Source organism: Aquila chrysaetos, chromosome 9 (assembly GCF_900496995.4).
Source record: "Aquila chrysaetos chrysaetos chromosome 9, bAquChr1.4, whole genome shotgun sequence".
Classification (NCBI taxonomy): domain Eukaryota; kingdom Metazoa; phylum Chordata; class Aves; order Accipitriformes; family Accipitridae; genus Aquila; species Aquila chrysaetos.
Window position 1 is genome coordinate 25,579,613 of NC_044012.1, and position 15,816 is coordinate 25,595,428.

Sequence of the window (15,816 nt, forward strand, 5' to 3'; positions counted from 1 at the left end):
AACTCAGCTGTTCCAGGAGCAGCACTGGTTGGAGGAGCTCATCTGGACGTGTTTTGAGAATGCTTGCATCCCTGGGGTCCAGAAGGGGGAGAGGACAGAGGGTAGAGGGACAAGTAAATGTGAAGCTCTTTCACCCGCTATGGGTGTGGGTCACCCCTGTCTCTTCTGGGACACTTCCAGGCATCTGTCATCTGCCTCACATAAAATAGTTCAGGCAGAGAAGGTTTATTTTCCTTTCTCTGCTAATTGCCAGAATATACCACATCAAAGAAATCACTTCCTGTAGGGAAACTCCCTCTGAAGACTCATACCTGGAGCTGTATTTTGTTCCTGTGGGAATGAGGTGATCCCTAGTTGCTCCAGACTTTGCATCTCAGCCTTTGGAAGGGGCCTTCTGAAGTCCTGTCCCTGCTGCTGGCTCCACTAGGGCATCAGAGCTGGAGTAAGGATTGGAGAGACCCCTCATATCTCTTCCACAGCTGCTTGGTGCAGCTGTGAGCACCAACAGCTCCTGCACCATGCACATGCAAGGGCCTCAGCTTCACACCTGTAATAGTACCTTGTAATCCTTTGTACTAGAGTTTTTGCATCTTTTCACTCCTAACCCATTTAAAATTTCCTTGAGCATTGCATGCCATTTTGATGAGGTAGAGAAACTGCAATGTTTAACTTTGTGGTACCTTATCTGATGGGCAAAAGTCAGGACCATGAGTAGCAACAGACATTAAAAGATGACCTAAGAATATTTAGTGATTCCAGCATCTCTTCTACGGGTTGGTTTTCAATGCACTTGTGCTCTGGAGCTTTATTACAACAGCATCAGCTCAGAATAAAAACATAATCATAGAAATAATGCAAACATTACTGTATAAAGCAAAATCCAACCACTCAGACACTGAAGCTCTCTAGAAGTGCAAGTTTTATTGTCTTGTGCAAGCACTAGAAAATTGAGGCAGATAACAGACAGATGAAATAACCCCGGCTGGAAGTTATTGATACAAAACACCAGAGGTTCTGGTCAGCTGGAGAGCTGAAAAGAAAAATCCTAATGAGGAGAAGAAAGGAATAATGCAAATATTCTTAAATTTAATAGAGAAAGAAATGTGAAGCATGTTTGCATCTTGGGCTTTCTTGATCCAAGAGTCCCTTCCGCAGGTACTACTTGTGTTTAGTTTTCGGTGGCCAGGAGATTGGCTGGGTGTGCTGTTGAATGGACAGACCGCCAGAACTGGATGAACCACCTCCACCACCACCTCCTCCAAAAGAGGATGATCCCTGGCTCTGGTGGCCTGACCCCCCTCCCCCAATGATGCAGATGGATCCTTGACCCTGGTGGCCTGAACCACCACCTCCCCCTCCTCCTCCTATGCTGCCACCTCCAATGCAGATGGGGCCTTGGCTTTGATGACCTGAACCACCACCCCCACCTCCACCTCCACCAATACAGATGGGCCCTTGGCCCTGGTGGCCTGAACCACCTCCACCTCCTCCTCCCATGCTACCACCTCCAATGCAGATGGGACCTTGGCTTTGATGACCTGAACCACCACCTCCTCCTCCTCCTATCCTGTCACCTCCAATACAGGTGGGGCCTTGGCCCTGGTGGCTGGAACTGCCTCCTCCTCCTCCACCACCACCAATACAGATGGGACCTTGGCTCTGGTGGCCTGAACCACCTCTATCTCCTCCTCCCATGCTACCACCTCCAATGCAGATGGGGCCTTGGCTTTGATGACCTGAACCACCACCTCCTCCTCCTCCTCCTCCTCCTCCTGTGCTGCCACCTTCAATGCAGATGGGGCCTTGGCCCTGGTGGCCTGAACCACCACCCCCACCTCCACCTCCTCCACCACCACCAATGCAGATGGGACCTTGGCTCTGGTGCCCTGGACCACCTCCACCTCCTCCTCCCATGCTACCACCTCCAATGCAGATGGGGCCTTGGCTTTGATGACCTGAACCACCACCTGCTCCTCCACCTCCACCAATACAGATGGGCCCTTGGCCCTGGTGGCCTGAACCACCACCCCCACCTCCACCTCCTCCACCATCACCTCCTCCACCACCACCAATGCAGATGGGACCTTGGCTTTGGTGCCCTGGACCACCTCCACCTCCTCCTCCCATGCTACCACCTCCAATGCAGATGGGGCCTTGGCTCTGGTGGCCTGAACCACCACCACCACCTCCTCCTCCTCCTCCTCCTCCTCCTCCTCCTATGCTGCCACCTCCAATGCAGATGGGGCCTTGGCCCTGGTGGCTGGAACCACCTCCTCCTCCTCCACCTCCACCAATACAGATGGGCCCTTGGCCCTGGTGGCCTGAACCACCTCCACCTCCTCCTCCCATGCTACCACCTCCAATGCAGATGGAACCTTGACTTTGGCGGCCTGAACCTCCACCACCACCACCTCCTCCTCCTCCAATAATGCAGATGGGTCCTTGTCCCTGGTGGCCTGACACACCACCACCTCCTCCACCTCCGCTGCTGCCACTGATGGATCCTTGGCTCTGTTGACCTGAGCTTCCTCCTCCTCCAAAGGAGGACGATGATATGTGGGTCTGGTAAATAGCACCACCACCACCGCAGCTGCTGCTGCCTCCTCCTCCTCCATGGCAGGATGATCCGTGGGTCTGGTATCCTAGAGATCCTCCTCCACTGCCACCGTGGCATGAACCTCCTCCGCCACCACTGCCATGGCATCCACCAGGCTGCTCAGAGATCCCTTGGCCATCGCCCTTCTGCTGATGGGAGCCCATTGTCCGAGGTGTTGGGGAGTCCTCCAAGAGAAAGAAAAAAACAGGCCTTAGCAAATGCAGGGGGAGGGCAGTTTGTGGTACTGTGCCTCCCCATTCCTTTCCAAAGGCAGGCCGACATATGAAAATGTCTTCTGTTCCCTTTCTGTCCCCCCATCCAGCACTGATAGCTAATGCAAAAGGGTATTGTGAACTTCAGGAATTTACAAATTAAAATGATTACCAGAAAGGACCTGGGAAGTTTTCAGCTCATTCCATATCCCTTGATCGGGTCTTCTACAGGACCTCCTCTATCCATACATAACTGGTCTTTTTTTTAGAACAGGTGCAACTGTAATCATTCCTTAATAATTCCTTCTTGCAGCAAGTTGCTAGAGTGGCATGCCACTGCAAGAGGTACAAAAGGCCATGGTACACCAGAATTACCCTTATCCAAATGTGGTTTGGGAATTTTGAAAGGGCTGTAATGCTTGGGGATAGGTATTAATATTCCATGTTGTACAAGAAATAAAGACCATGGGTCATCATTTGCATAACAGTAACTTCATTGCACTTTGAAATTTTTTGATCTTGGTTTTGAAAGAGCACAGTGACCATTTTATTTATTCTTAAAAATTAGAGGAAAGAGGAACAGCCAGTGGAAAAGATATCAGCAATGTAAAAAAAAAAAAAAGGCAGCTGCACAAAGCTTCAGCAGAATGCTCTAGGTCACCACTTGCAAGGGTTTGATGGGTGCCTGTACCCAAGGCTGAAACCTACAGAGGTGCTGTGAAGTTTGACCACTTCTCTGGCACTTAACACCCACCACAGCCCATATCCTTGTCTGCTGGCAGTAGTAATTTATATTCCTCCGACAGGCAAGTGACAGCTCTACTAATGAAAAGGATTTACAGGTCAGCAGGCTGAGGTGTCCAAACATGCCAGAGGAGAAAATGGTTCCTTCAAGGAAAAAAGTAGTCAAAAGAGAACCCTTTCTAATTTAGATAAAAGGCTGGAAAATGAGAGTAGACTCCCGTTTTGTATTTCAGTTGCTTTGTTTCCCACTCTTTGCCAAGTACTTGCAAAAACTCTTTTTCCTGCCCTTTTTCTTAAGATTTATATTCCAAGAGTATTTAGAAGCTGCCTGTATACAGTGGTACCACATGGTGTTGGGCCCAGAGAAATCAAAGGGCCTCCAAAGACCATGTTTTCTGTGGCCCAGCTCTCCCCCTTTTCTCTATGATTAGGTAAACTCACAGACTGAATCATTAGGAAAAAAAAAAAAAAAAGACTGTAAATAAGGAGGAATTTTTGGACTATGAGACCCAAAAGCCATATTTACTCCCACCTTTTCCAGTTTAGCATTCCAAGGCTAATCAGCCGAGTTAGTTTTCATCAGTAGCATAAAATATCTTACCGTGTCCCACGGCACGAACCAGTGGAAAGAAGTCAAATGGAGTGAGGAAACCTGGTGTGTGAGAACTTTTATATAGTGTCTAGTCCTCCTCTTGGAAAGAAAAAATGATTGATTTATTTACCAGCCAAACCCAACCACAACTACCCACTTACTTGGCATAATCTTGGGCTTGTCATTTCTGATTGATATCTCCCTTCCACCACCTCTTTTGTTTTCAGCTATATTAAAATCATTGGATGGCTCCACCTAGTACAAGTGAAGAAATGGGGAAAAGCAGACATATTCTTAGATTTTTCAGAAACAACAAGTGATTTACTTTCACACCCCCCTACAGAGGGGTCCAACATTCTAGAAAGGAAATGTGAAGGGGGAAAGAGGAACTTTTGTCTTTATAGACATAGATAATATATCTCTCATTCTAGAAAATGTTTCTGAACACCCAGACATGGCTCTCCCATGTCATTATATTATGTTGTAACTGGCAGGTTTGTAGGAGTGTATTATATGTTTCTAATGACACCCACGTTATTGCCAGGGGCTGTAGGGACAGACATGGGACTCTGGTCCAATGAGTTTAAGCTCTCCAAAAGACAACACATGTCTATAGAGCCAGAGCCTGAAGTGATGCAAATCTGGGAGGCTCCAGGTGATTTACAGCCTTGGAGGATTTGACCTACAGAGAAATGGAGGAAAGAAACACAAACAGCCAAAGCAACAGTGAAGTGGTATTCATGTAGGCTTGCAGTGATGTAAGAGCACCTGGGTTAGGACTGTGACCTTTTTATTTTTAACCATGCTGGCCTGCAGAGACCTCAGCACAAGAGCAGAGGAGCTAGTTGTCCTCCCTGACAGTTATGGCAGTGAGCTGGTGGTGCTGTGAGAGCATGGCCACCACATCCCATCACATCATGGGAGTCATCCACAGCCATGCAGGCATTGGAAGAGCCGTCTTCACCCTCAGGGTGGTGGACTGTCATAATGTCATTGGTACTTCCCAGTGTTTTTGCTTAGACTATGCCTGACATAGCCAGGGGACATGGCCAGCTTACATAATTTTAGCTTTAAACAAAGTCCAAAAGCTATTTCATTGCTATGTTCACTGGTAGTTATATACACAATAGCAGTGAGAGATGCTCAGATGCTCTGGGCATTGGCTGCATTGTCATAGGTGGAGTGAACATGACAGAAAAGGAGCAGTTTTGAAAAAAAATCAGGACAATACTGGGAGTTTTATAGCCAGTGGGCAGATAAATATGCAACAGGCTCTCATTAAACTTCTCAGGAGCATATAACAATAGGGAAAGCCTGTCTTGCTGAGAGAGTATCATTTATTGCAGGCCGCACACAGTATTTTGCTACAGTTACTCATGGGTTAAGACATAAAAGGGGTCATCTTTGCCATTCTCCTCTTGTAGCACCTCATCCCTTAACTGTAAGGGCTTCAGGGAAATTCACTCTGGATATAGAGTTTCCTCACACTTTTCGTGTCTGTCTTCTGCCAAACTGGAATTATTACAAACAGCAGCAGCAAATTCCTCCAGTAAAACCCTCCAGCTCCAGGCAAGCTCTTAAGTGGCAGTGCTGGAAGGATCTTTCACTCAGATATAGCTGATTGAGGCAACTGTAGCTTGCTTTATTATTTCAGAGCCACACTTTGTGACAGAGAGCCGTAAGCTGTGCCACCTGTAGTCTTGCTAAGTGCCTCCTTCCTTGCTTTGCCTATGTTCATTTCCTGCCCTGGAGCACGAGACCTGCTCAGCCTTATCTCATCTTTGCTCACGTGCCTCTCAGATGATGCTCCGATGCTCTGTCAATGGTGCCTGTCTGCCTCGCTGAACCCCCTGCTGCTGGATGGCCACCCTCCTGGGAGGAAGGAGGCATCACCGTTGGTGGCAGAGGACAAGGGACCCTCTCCCCAGCACATAGTGCTCTGTTGAAGGCTCTCATCTGAAAGAGATTTCATGGGACAGGTGCAGGGTTTCACCTGTAAGAGGCCCCAAAAGCTATTTCCATTGTCTGTTAGAAAAACCTTTGGAAGTCTATCAGCCAGCCTGAGTTTTCAAATACTTGTAAAAACATGCAATTTGCAAAGCCATATTCTGGGTAGAAGAATATTCATATCACTAGTGTGTTTTCTTTTTCTTTTATCCTGACAAGGAGGCAGACGGTAACTGTATAATGTGTAAAATAATGAAATTGGACAGCAGGCTGCAACCTTGCTCAGGAACCAAGGAAAGTGACTGAGGCAAAATATCCCCTTATAATTACTGATTTTTATAAAAGGCTTGCCCAAAACACTGTTCACTGCTGCCAGTCAAGAGGAGCCCAGCCTCAGTACCTGGTGTCCCTTGTGTTGCTTCCAAGTGGTCCCGCACAAGGTAATCGTACACATCCGGCTGCTTGACAGCATGTGGATGAGTATCCAAGTGTGTTGAGCCAAATAAAGTTAAATAAAATAAAAATCACCTCCCCTTCCTGCCTGGTCTTTCACTAAGGTTTGGTGCAGTATTTCCTACAATATGACTGCTATGTTTACATCTAGAAACAGCCAGCTAACACCATAAAACTCCTAATGCGATGAAGACACAATCACAGGTAATGGCAAACCCCTCTGTGATATGCCTGGACCGGAGAGGTAAGTAGGGCAGGGAAGACAGATGTCAAGGGATTCACTGTTTTTCTGAAAACCAAATTAAGGGCTGTGGTTGTAGTATGTACTTAGCATATCTAGAACAGCTTGTTTATCTTTGCTATTAAGATCAAGGGCAGTCAGGATGCAGTAGTAAGAGGTTTAGCATGTTCTGGCACATAAAACTTGAGTCCTGGGATTTTAGGTACATGTGCCGGGGAGTGAGGCATAACAAAGCTTGATTTAGTTGCTCTAAATCAGGCTTGTTAGCTTGGCTGAATAGGTCAGAGTAACATGGAGGTGCTGGCACATGCTGTCACTTTGTTAAAGGACTCATTGCAAGCAGCAAAACAGTAGTATTTGCAAACTGTTAAGAGACAGCAAGAAAACCAGAATTTGAGACCATATTCCTGCATTTCAACAGCAAAGCTAAATGCTCACATTAACTGAAATTATCTTTACAGCTAGTCTCAGTTGCAGCTGAGCTAACTGAGGTCTTTCACCTGTTAATTACAAGAATGTTTTTCTTCCAACCAACTGCTCCTTCCTGGTACTGAAGGTCCCTTTTCCCAGGCATATAAATGGGAGTTTTGGTACCAAAGACTGGAAATCAGAGAAGGCAGAATTATGTCCCCATTTTATGCACAGGGGAGAGTGATTTGGGAAAGTCTCAGAACTGGGACTTAAACCAGAGCTTTAAAATCTCAGCCTAATGTCTCATCCCCAGATAAAGTCCTTCTTAATGAAGGAAAATCACATTGCATTGGCAGAGATACCCAGCATTTGGGGGTCAGATGTCTCTTTTCTTTAAGCGATTTAATGCAGAGGCCCCCAAAGAACACTGTGTGCACCGAGTATTTTTGTTCACTATGAAGCACAGTTTGTAGCTACCAAAGCTGTATCAGTAGGGTGGAGTATAATTGCCACAGAGGCATACATGCTCTCATGATGCATTTGCTTCATACCTCCTGATTATATCCTCTGCGTGGGTTATGAAAGAGGTGTGATCCTCACATTCTTCCTGATTGTAGAGGAGGGCCACTCTTCTGCTAGATGATGAGTAGCAGATGGGCTGGATGTCTGTGTGACCAAGGCACACTGGAAGTTTAGCCAGTTTCTGGAGCCCTCAGATTATTTTCTGTTTAATTCTCTATTCCAGCTGTGCTTTTTGCACATCGCAGGCTGGTGGGTAAGGATGGAGAGGTAAAGGCAATGTGGCTGGTGGGGTGGAGGATCATCTTCCGTTCCTTGATGTAAGCCATCTCTTCCTAAGACTTCAGTTTCTCCCTCAGTAAGTTAATACGGCAAAACGTTTAATAAAATGGACTAATGCACAAAATACCTGCCATGTCCAGCATCCCCATATGACATACATCGAGGCACTGTGGGACACTTGTGCCAGTGAGGTAGACACAGAGCTGGGCACACCCTGGGCAACTCTCAGGGCTATGGGAGCATGATGCCTCCCTTGTAGTCCCATCTGCGCTGAGCCTTTAGGGACTGGGGTCAGTGGTCCTTGAGAAGGACAGTGGTTCATAAATGCGGAGGCTCAGGACATCACACACAGACCAATGTGATTAAGTGAAGCCCACTTTACTAGAGCATCAGACATCATTTTATACATTGGTTACATCCGTACATGCGTTTAGCTATTTTACTATTGGTTACACACATTATTCACGCACTGTCCACGCGCCTAGTTACACTTAATGATTGGTTATATTAACACTGTACACGCGCATAAACATAAGACATAATTGGTTATACTAACTAAAACATGCGAGACTTGTCTCAGTCTAATTGGTCAAGATAAACTGCCGAATTGAGGTTGTTTGTGCCAAGTTCTCTTTATCGTGGAATGCGCACCTGTGTTTTTCTAATTGGTATCTTTCTTATTTTTGTCTTCTTGTTTATTCTGTTCAAGGCCTTCTAAAGGCATCTGGAATGCTCTTGTGACCGTTAGCTAAATATGTTCCCACAACAATTCCCCCTTTTTCTTTAAAAAGAGCATTAACAGATCTAGTCACCACCATCCGCGAACTCAGCCCAGTAATCGGTAGGTGCCGGCTTTACGTGGGTGTCCCCACAGAGGCAACGATGGCCTTGCTGTACACCAACCTGATGCTCTTTGGAAAGTCCCGGTATTTATACATTTGCAGAGGAACGGATTTCAGCACACGTGGCCAGCGGGTGCCAAAATTCGCCTCGGTTGAAACATGGGGAGCCTATGATGCATGCGCTCGCTGGCCAGGCGCGCTGCATGAGTCATAGCCATCCTGTCTATTGGTTCATGGGCTTTGTGATGCGGTTGCAAGGCACAGAGAATCTTGACCTGTTATGTTGGTCAAGGTGACCTACACGTTAGTTTTTGGCTGAGGTGGTATTCACATTGTTGCACCATCTAGGGTGTTCCAGATGATGATGGTCGTACAAATCGAGCGGGAGTCCATCGTGGGCCTGTGAACTCAGCCCTTTGCAAAGATCTATGAATACAATTAATTAAAACACAGTAAAAGCAACATTATACCTAATAAAATACACAAGAATAAAAGAAACCCTGATTTTTAATGAAGATACAAACCAACTCCTAAGTCCCCATCCTGCAGCTAAATGCTCTAAGCCGAAATGACAGCTTTCTTAATTGCGATAAAGCTCTTGCAGCTCCTTCTTGCCTCTGCAGTTCTGTTATCTTGTTTATTAATTGCTCCACTGTCCAAGTTCCTCATGTCCGTTGTTTTTCTGGTGGTTCAAAAGTCCTTTCATACTGCAGCTGTCACGTACTCCGGCCCACTCATGCTAACTGCGCCCTACTTATGCTAACTCTAAATAATCAGGCTCAAAGAAATGTTCCCCATTTTCCATGAAATCTCCCATAATTCCCCCTTTTTGTTTTTTGTGCAAGCCAAGTTACATGAAATGCTTTTGCATTCATACATGCAACTATTTTTATGATACATGGTACAATCTTTACAACTGCTAATATTACAATTAAAATAACTAAGCCATGCATAAGCAAATTTTTTTAATCATCCCATAATTCCCAAACTTGCTAGCCATCCACTTAACCCTGTGTCAGTTATCGTGAGCCTTTTACTGTGAATCATATTGACATCGGGTGTTAATAATGTAAGTCGTCCGAGGCTACGTGGCCTCCCGTTAAGTTTCAATGGAATTCCTCTTCCACGCTCTATCTCCACAAATTAAAAACATCTCCACAGGTAAAGCAGCTGGAATAGAAAAAAGAGCGTGATATTCTGGAATAGATATAGTTACACCAAGCTGTAGCATTTCTATATACAGGCAAAATAGCATTTACATTCTGACCCTTTTGACTGGTGTTATAGATATAATTAAACATCACACAGGCATTCATGATGACTGATCCTAACAACTCTAACTCTTGAGGTTCTTGCATTACTTGAGGCAGGTGTGCATACAACAGGAAAAGTAAACATGGTATCTCCTCGCTATAGAGCTTTTCTCGACAGCGTTGTATCAAGCTATGTGTATTTTTTCCCAAATCATTAAGTGAATCGTCACGGATTAGACAGAGGTATAGAGTTAGAGGGATTAGCAGGAAAAGGAGATACAGGTAGTGTAGTAAAGTTAGGTTCTGTTTTAAGTTCTGCAAACCCTGGAGAGGGAGTACCAGGCGATTGGGGTGGGGGGCGGGCAGCGGCGGCACGGCAGCGGTCCCGGCCACGCAGAGGCCGCGGGAGGCAGCGGCGGGACCGCCGCAGCAAGCAGCGGTGGAGGTAATGAGGGATATAAATCCGGCTCTTTTTCAGAGTCCACCCTGCCTGATGCAAAAGAATGATTATCGGAATCAGAATCCTGCTCGTTAGCGGCCTCCTTACAAACTGCCTCCTCAAAAGCAGTATCAGGTTGTATTGATATGATTTTCTCTGCCGGCTGCAAATGCACCAGGGCAGTATAAATAAATTTCCATGTCAACAACAAGGTTTTAGCAAGCATTCGCGAGTCATGTGGAGTTAAGGTTGACCCAGAAAACGTATAGGACAAAACTGCCTGCGTAAAAGGAGGTTTTAAACCATACTGAGCAATTGCAACCTTTGCTTCTTTTATGATTTTCCAATCAAATGGAACCCATTGATTAGGTCCACCCCCAGCCCCAGCAATAACCAGAAGCGCTGTGGGAGCTGCTATGATTTCTCCCTCAATTAAGGCATCGCGAATAATTCCCCACGCAGGTAAAAGGGGTGCATCAAAGGATACGGCTGGCGGTTTTTCTTGCTTCACAGCAGGCTCCAGCTGTGCCAGCTTTTCTATTACTGACTGCAACTGCTGCGAAGTGAGCTCCGGCCCCTCTTCGTGCTCTTGAGGCGACCCGGGCGTAGACGAAGGCAACGGAGGGTATATGCTAGGTGTAATTTGTTCATGTTGAGCGGCGATATCTGGGGGCTGTTTTTTCATAGGTGGATTTTTACTCGTTTCCTGATTCTGTAGTGTTTCCTTTAAGCGTACAGTTAGGGAGGCTTGGGAACTGTCAGATGGCTGATTAATATTGGCAGTCCCAGGGAGTGGAGCAGAAGTCAAGGGCACAGGAGCAGGCAGACAAGCTCCAGGAAAGCCAAAAGTTTCTCTCGCTGCATTATGTTTTTCTCCCCACTTTTCCCCTTCGCTTGTGGTTGAAGAGAGCGCAGCAAAAGCAGACGCAGACGCTTTACGATCTGCTTTCATTTCTTGTAGAGTTGTCTTAATTAATTTCCATAAAGTTGCAAGACCTTTAACTTCTTTAGACCCGTCACTAATTTCATCCCATAGGGAGGTTCCGATAGCTTCCCAGGTACTAAGCTCAAAAGCTCTACCCACACTAATTAAAAAGTTTCTGTCCTTGTTCCATTGTAAAAGCCGCTTTAAACAAGCTTCATCATACTTTATGCCTCTCTTAGAATATGTTGAAGGAGATTTAGGACCGCTTCTTGCTCTTTGTCCAACCCCATCTCCTTCTCTGACCGCTCACCTGATTAGGGCGAGATTCCATTTTTCTATTCACTTGTGCGCGCTTCCTTGTCTTCCCAGCTCAGCTGGTCATCCTGCCGGGGCAGCAGGGATGGTTTTGTCCGGCTTCTCCACTCCCTCTCTCCGTCGGCTCCTGTCGTAGAATTCAACACCGATCCGAGGGTTCCTTGTTCGGGCGCCAATTGCGGAGGCTCAGGACATCACACACAGACCAATGTGATTAAGTGAAGCCCACTTTACTAGAGCATCAGACATCATTTTATACATTGGTTACATCCGTACATGCGTTTAGCTATTTTACTATTGGTTACACACATTATTCACGCACTGTCCACGCGCCTAGTTACACTTAATGATTGGTTATATTAACACTGTACACGCGCATAAACATAAGACATAATTGGTTATACTAACTAAAACATGCGAGACTTGTCTCAGTCTAATTGGTCAAGATAAACTGCCGAATTGAGGTTGTTTGTGCCAAGTTCTCTTTATCGTGGAATGCGCACCTGTGTTTTTCTAATTGGTATCTTTCTTATTTTTGTCTTCTTGTTTATTCTGTTCAAGGCCTTCTAAAGGCATCTGGAATGCTCTTGTGACCGTTAGCTAAATATGTTCCCACAACACATAAAGAATATTCAGAACAGCTTTATCTCTTCATCAGCTCACTGCCACTAAAGCAAGACCTACCCACTCTCTCCCAACAGGCAGCCTGCCCTTGCTGCCTCATGACTTGGTGATGTAAAACTTGCTGCTGGGTATGGCAGACATCAGGTGCCACGTGTGTCATCGATGGCTGACAGTTTCCGGCGGTGGCCAGGATCAATGCCATGCTTTGTTCGTGGTGGCGGCCCCTGCTCTGGTGCAGTCAGCACCCTTGTCCTAAGGACATGGATCCACCTCTACTAGGCAGAAATTGCTTTTCTCCTTCCCACAGTATCACTTTCTTTTCACACCTGTTTCCTCACTCCCTGTCTCTTCAGACAAGGCACAGCCTGCCTCTCTACCCACTTAATCGTTGGTGTCAGATGGGTGCAGGAACTGGAAAAGAAGGATTATTTTTAATCTGGAAGTGTTTCTGCCTCCACCCATCAGGTTCTGCTTCTATTTTGGGGATCAAAGCTTTCAATCCTTTCCTATCCTCAGTGCCAGCTCTTCCCCCAGGTCTGTCCATGGAGAAATTGCCCTTTTGCCCTTATTATAATACTTAACCATCTATGATCTTGGCTAGAGCTCTTTCTGTGAGTATTTCTCCTAATTTCAACATGTGGCATGATTTGTATATCTCTGCCAAGGAATGTGGACACAGTGATGATGGGGTTTGTGTACCCCAACAAGAACAACTTTCCCCAATAATTAATATACAATGGCTTTGGCAGGTGAACAGTCAGTTGTCCAGCTGTGGCTTCCTTTCCTGGTTTCACTTTCATCTGGTCCCTGCAATTTGCCACATACATTAAAGCCATGGGTACACCCTGTTTTCGATTTTCTTCTTTCCCCCATCTTGGTTCCTCATTCTTCTGAAGCTCATTGGGAAATTATTGGTGCTACAAAGGGAATTGGGAGATATGGAATGGGATGACTAGGGCATGCCCTACTAGTAGCAGCAACACCTGCCCAGTACTGCAGCTTTGCAATGGCATGAAGCAAAGCTCACACTAGTGCAATTTTGTCTGGCTTTAAATCACAGCATGTCACAGAAGCTACATCAAAGAAATGTCCTTCAGATCAAAATGTTTCCAACTGCTCTGTTTAATATCTGACAAAATTTGGTGGTGGGCAGCTTGGATGCTACACTATACCTGGAGTCTGCTGGATACCAAAAAGCTGATCACCTCAAATGGTTTTTAGCTCTCTAGGTTATGTATGGAAGTGGTATACTTTGCCTCATACCTATGCCAAACTTAGATAACAGGATAAATGCTCTACCAAACAAAATAGGGAAAATATTTTTTCAGTTATTTTACTTTTTTCAACCAATGTTTGCTGAATGTGATAAGAAATGGCAGTGTGGGCAAACATAAATGATCACTTTTAAATAACTGAAATGTCTAACATTTCTGAAAAAGTGGAAGAACATTTTGAAAAAAAAAATTATACATGGGTCTTTCTTTACTGTTTTCTCTGGCATACCTCAACCTAGAGACAAGTCTTACCAAGTAAGATAGCAACAGGCAGACAAAGCAAAAAGGAGGATAAGTCAAAATTGAGCAACAACCCTGCTACATTAGATATGCAGATCTCTTATCACACCCACAGTCTCATCACTGAGAAGTTTTGTAATGACAGCAAAGACAGGAGCACAAAGGGGAATGCAATGAAAGGCACCACAGCGCTGCGGACACAGTGCCCTCCAACACCACAGTTGCCCTTCCCCTCCATGGCTCTGGAGCTGGCAGCCATGGGGTGAGATAGACTCAGGCACGAGCCTCACGGCACAAAGTGACAAGGAAAGCATTGGTGCTTCCTGTGTGAGAGCCTGTGTCACGGGAAGCACCCCGTTTCTGAAAGCTTGTTCTTGGTTTGCTTGCACATGCACAGCACCCAGCAGAGCCTGGGCACAAAGCAAGCTAAATCCCACAGTAAAAAGGCTACTACCTTCCTTCAAACGTCAATCTTGTTCATAGATTTCCAGTTCCAGTCAAATGAGCCCATTATCTCTGGTATTGGACTTCCCACATATTAGATGGTGACCAGAGAAAGAGCCCCAAGACCATCACCACATCATTAGGTGGGAGAAGACCATTTCCTTCTATTTACAGGTGAGTAATGAGGTACAGAAGGGACCACCAGCCCACACCCACCCCAGAGTCCTGTGGGGTGGCTGAACCCAGAGACATCACCTCCCGGGCCAGACTTCCTGCCCTGATAAGGGAAAATGTGGTTTGCAAGGCAATTACAGGACATTCAGGCTGGAGATGACTAATTCATTCAGCTCATGCTGTGGCTTAGAGACATCCATGTTTTTGGAAATGGGACACGTGACAGGACATTCATGGGAAGCATCTGGCATGTGCCTGCTGTCCAACTCACTGGCATTGGGTGCAAGCAATATTTTAAAGTCCTTTGGCTTTAATGAAGCTATTCCTTGATTATGGCAGTGTGAGAAGACCCAGGCCTTTCATTTGTTCACAGCTTATTTACACAGCAGGCTCTCCTCACAGAAGATAATTCTGCTATCTCCCAGTAAGCCCAAGCAGGCAGATCGTGCCCTCCTTAACTCAACATTTCAAGATCTTCCAAAAGGGAACAACATCCACTGCAAAGGGGGGCAAAAACCCCATGTGTTTTTGTCTTGTTTCACTATCTGTAGCACTAAGTATTAGAGCAAGTCTTCATTTTATCCTACTTCACACCAAACCTTCTATCTTCACATGCAGGAATTTTGCAGAACCCATGCACAGCACCCCATAGGATTGGGTTACGGAGGAGACTGAGGTGGTGATGAGGTGATGGCCACCGCCTCAGCACCTTGTTCCCCAGCAGAACCTCTTCAGCAGCGGGCATTTTTCTCCTTCTCTCCTCTTCAACAGGGAATAGGAGCATTTCTGAGATGCCAGGAGAGCTTGCTTGAAGAACATGTCATTTGTCACCTAGGCATCAGCAGCACTCAAAATGTGTCATGGCCAACCTCATTTTATTGTCCAGTATGGATCCATGGTGACAATGGCTGAGTGTAGGACAAACTCCTTGGGAAGACAGAGCTGCTCATCACCTGGCAAGTCTAACTGCATAGCTTCCTATTTTTATGATCCACCCAGCTGTTTAGTGGGTCATCTGCCCAGTTTTTCCTATGACACTGATGCAGCTTCCTTCCCATATTATTCAGTTGGTTTGCACCAGCCTATTAAAATTACAGTCATCAAATGGAAAGTCTTAATTGCGCCATTCATTATCATCAGTGGTCATATCCGACAGTTAATTTATTTGCCTGGGAACGCCCTGCAGGCTTCACAAGAGAGCTTTTAGAATAAATCAAGATTAGCTGGTCTGACAGTAAAGTGAGGATGGTTGGAGTAAGGAATGCCACCAACATAGGCGACCCCTTCCA

General features: G+C 45.9%; 1 protein-coding gene across 8 annotated transcripts; it reads right to left on the reverse strand.

The window, feature by feature from the left end:
* Nucleotides 1-955: 955 nt before the first annotated feature.
* On the reverse strand, nt 956-4,196 carry LOC115346152 (titin-like). Of its 8 annotated transcripts, none has more exons than XM_030025872.1 (4): nt 4,154-4,196; nt 2,286-2,781; nt 1,617-2,186; nt 956-1,478 (listed from the first exon to the last, which is right to left on the reverse strand). In XM_030025872.1, the coding sequence occupies exons 2-4, from the start codon at nt 2,613-2,615 to the stop codon at nt 1,365-1,367; spliced, it is 1,014 nt and encodes a 337-aa protein (XP_029881732.1). In that variant the 5' UTR covers nt 2,616-2,781; nt 4,154-4,196; the 3' UTR covers nt 956-1,364. The 8 variants fall into 8 exon arrangements, with proteins under 8 accessions (XP_029881732.1, XP_029881733.1, XP_029881730.1 ...); XM_030025873.1 differs by having other exon boundaries at nt 1,617-2,039; nt 2,271-2,781; XM_030025870.1 differs by having other exon boundaries at nt 956-1,349; nt 1,893-2,195; nt 2,229-2,781.
* Between the last annotated feature and the right edge of the window lie 11,620 nt (nt 4,197-15,816).

Coding starts and splice junctions, on each gene's coding strand:
- LOC115346152 (XM_030025869.1), bottom strand. CDS start 2,615: ATGGAGGAGGAGGAGGCAGCAGCAGCTGCGGTGGTGGTGGTGCTATTT. Junction 2,196..2,228: donor AGGCCCCATCTGCATTGGAG/GTGGCAGCATAG, acceptor GAGGAGGAGGAG/GAGGAGGAGGTGGTGGTGGT. Junction 1,479..1,616: donor TGGTGGTGGAGGAGGAGGAG/GCAGTTCCAGCC, acceptor GAGGAGGTGGAG/GTGGTTCAGGCCACCAGGGC.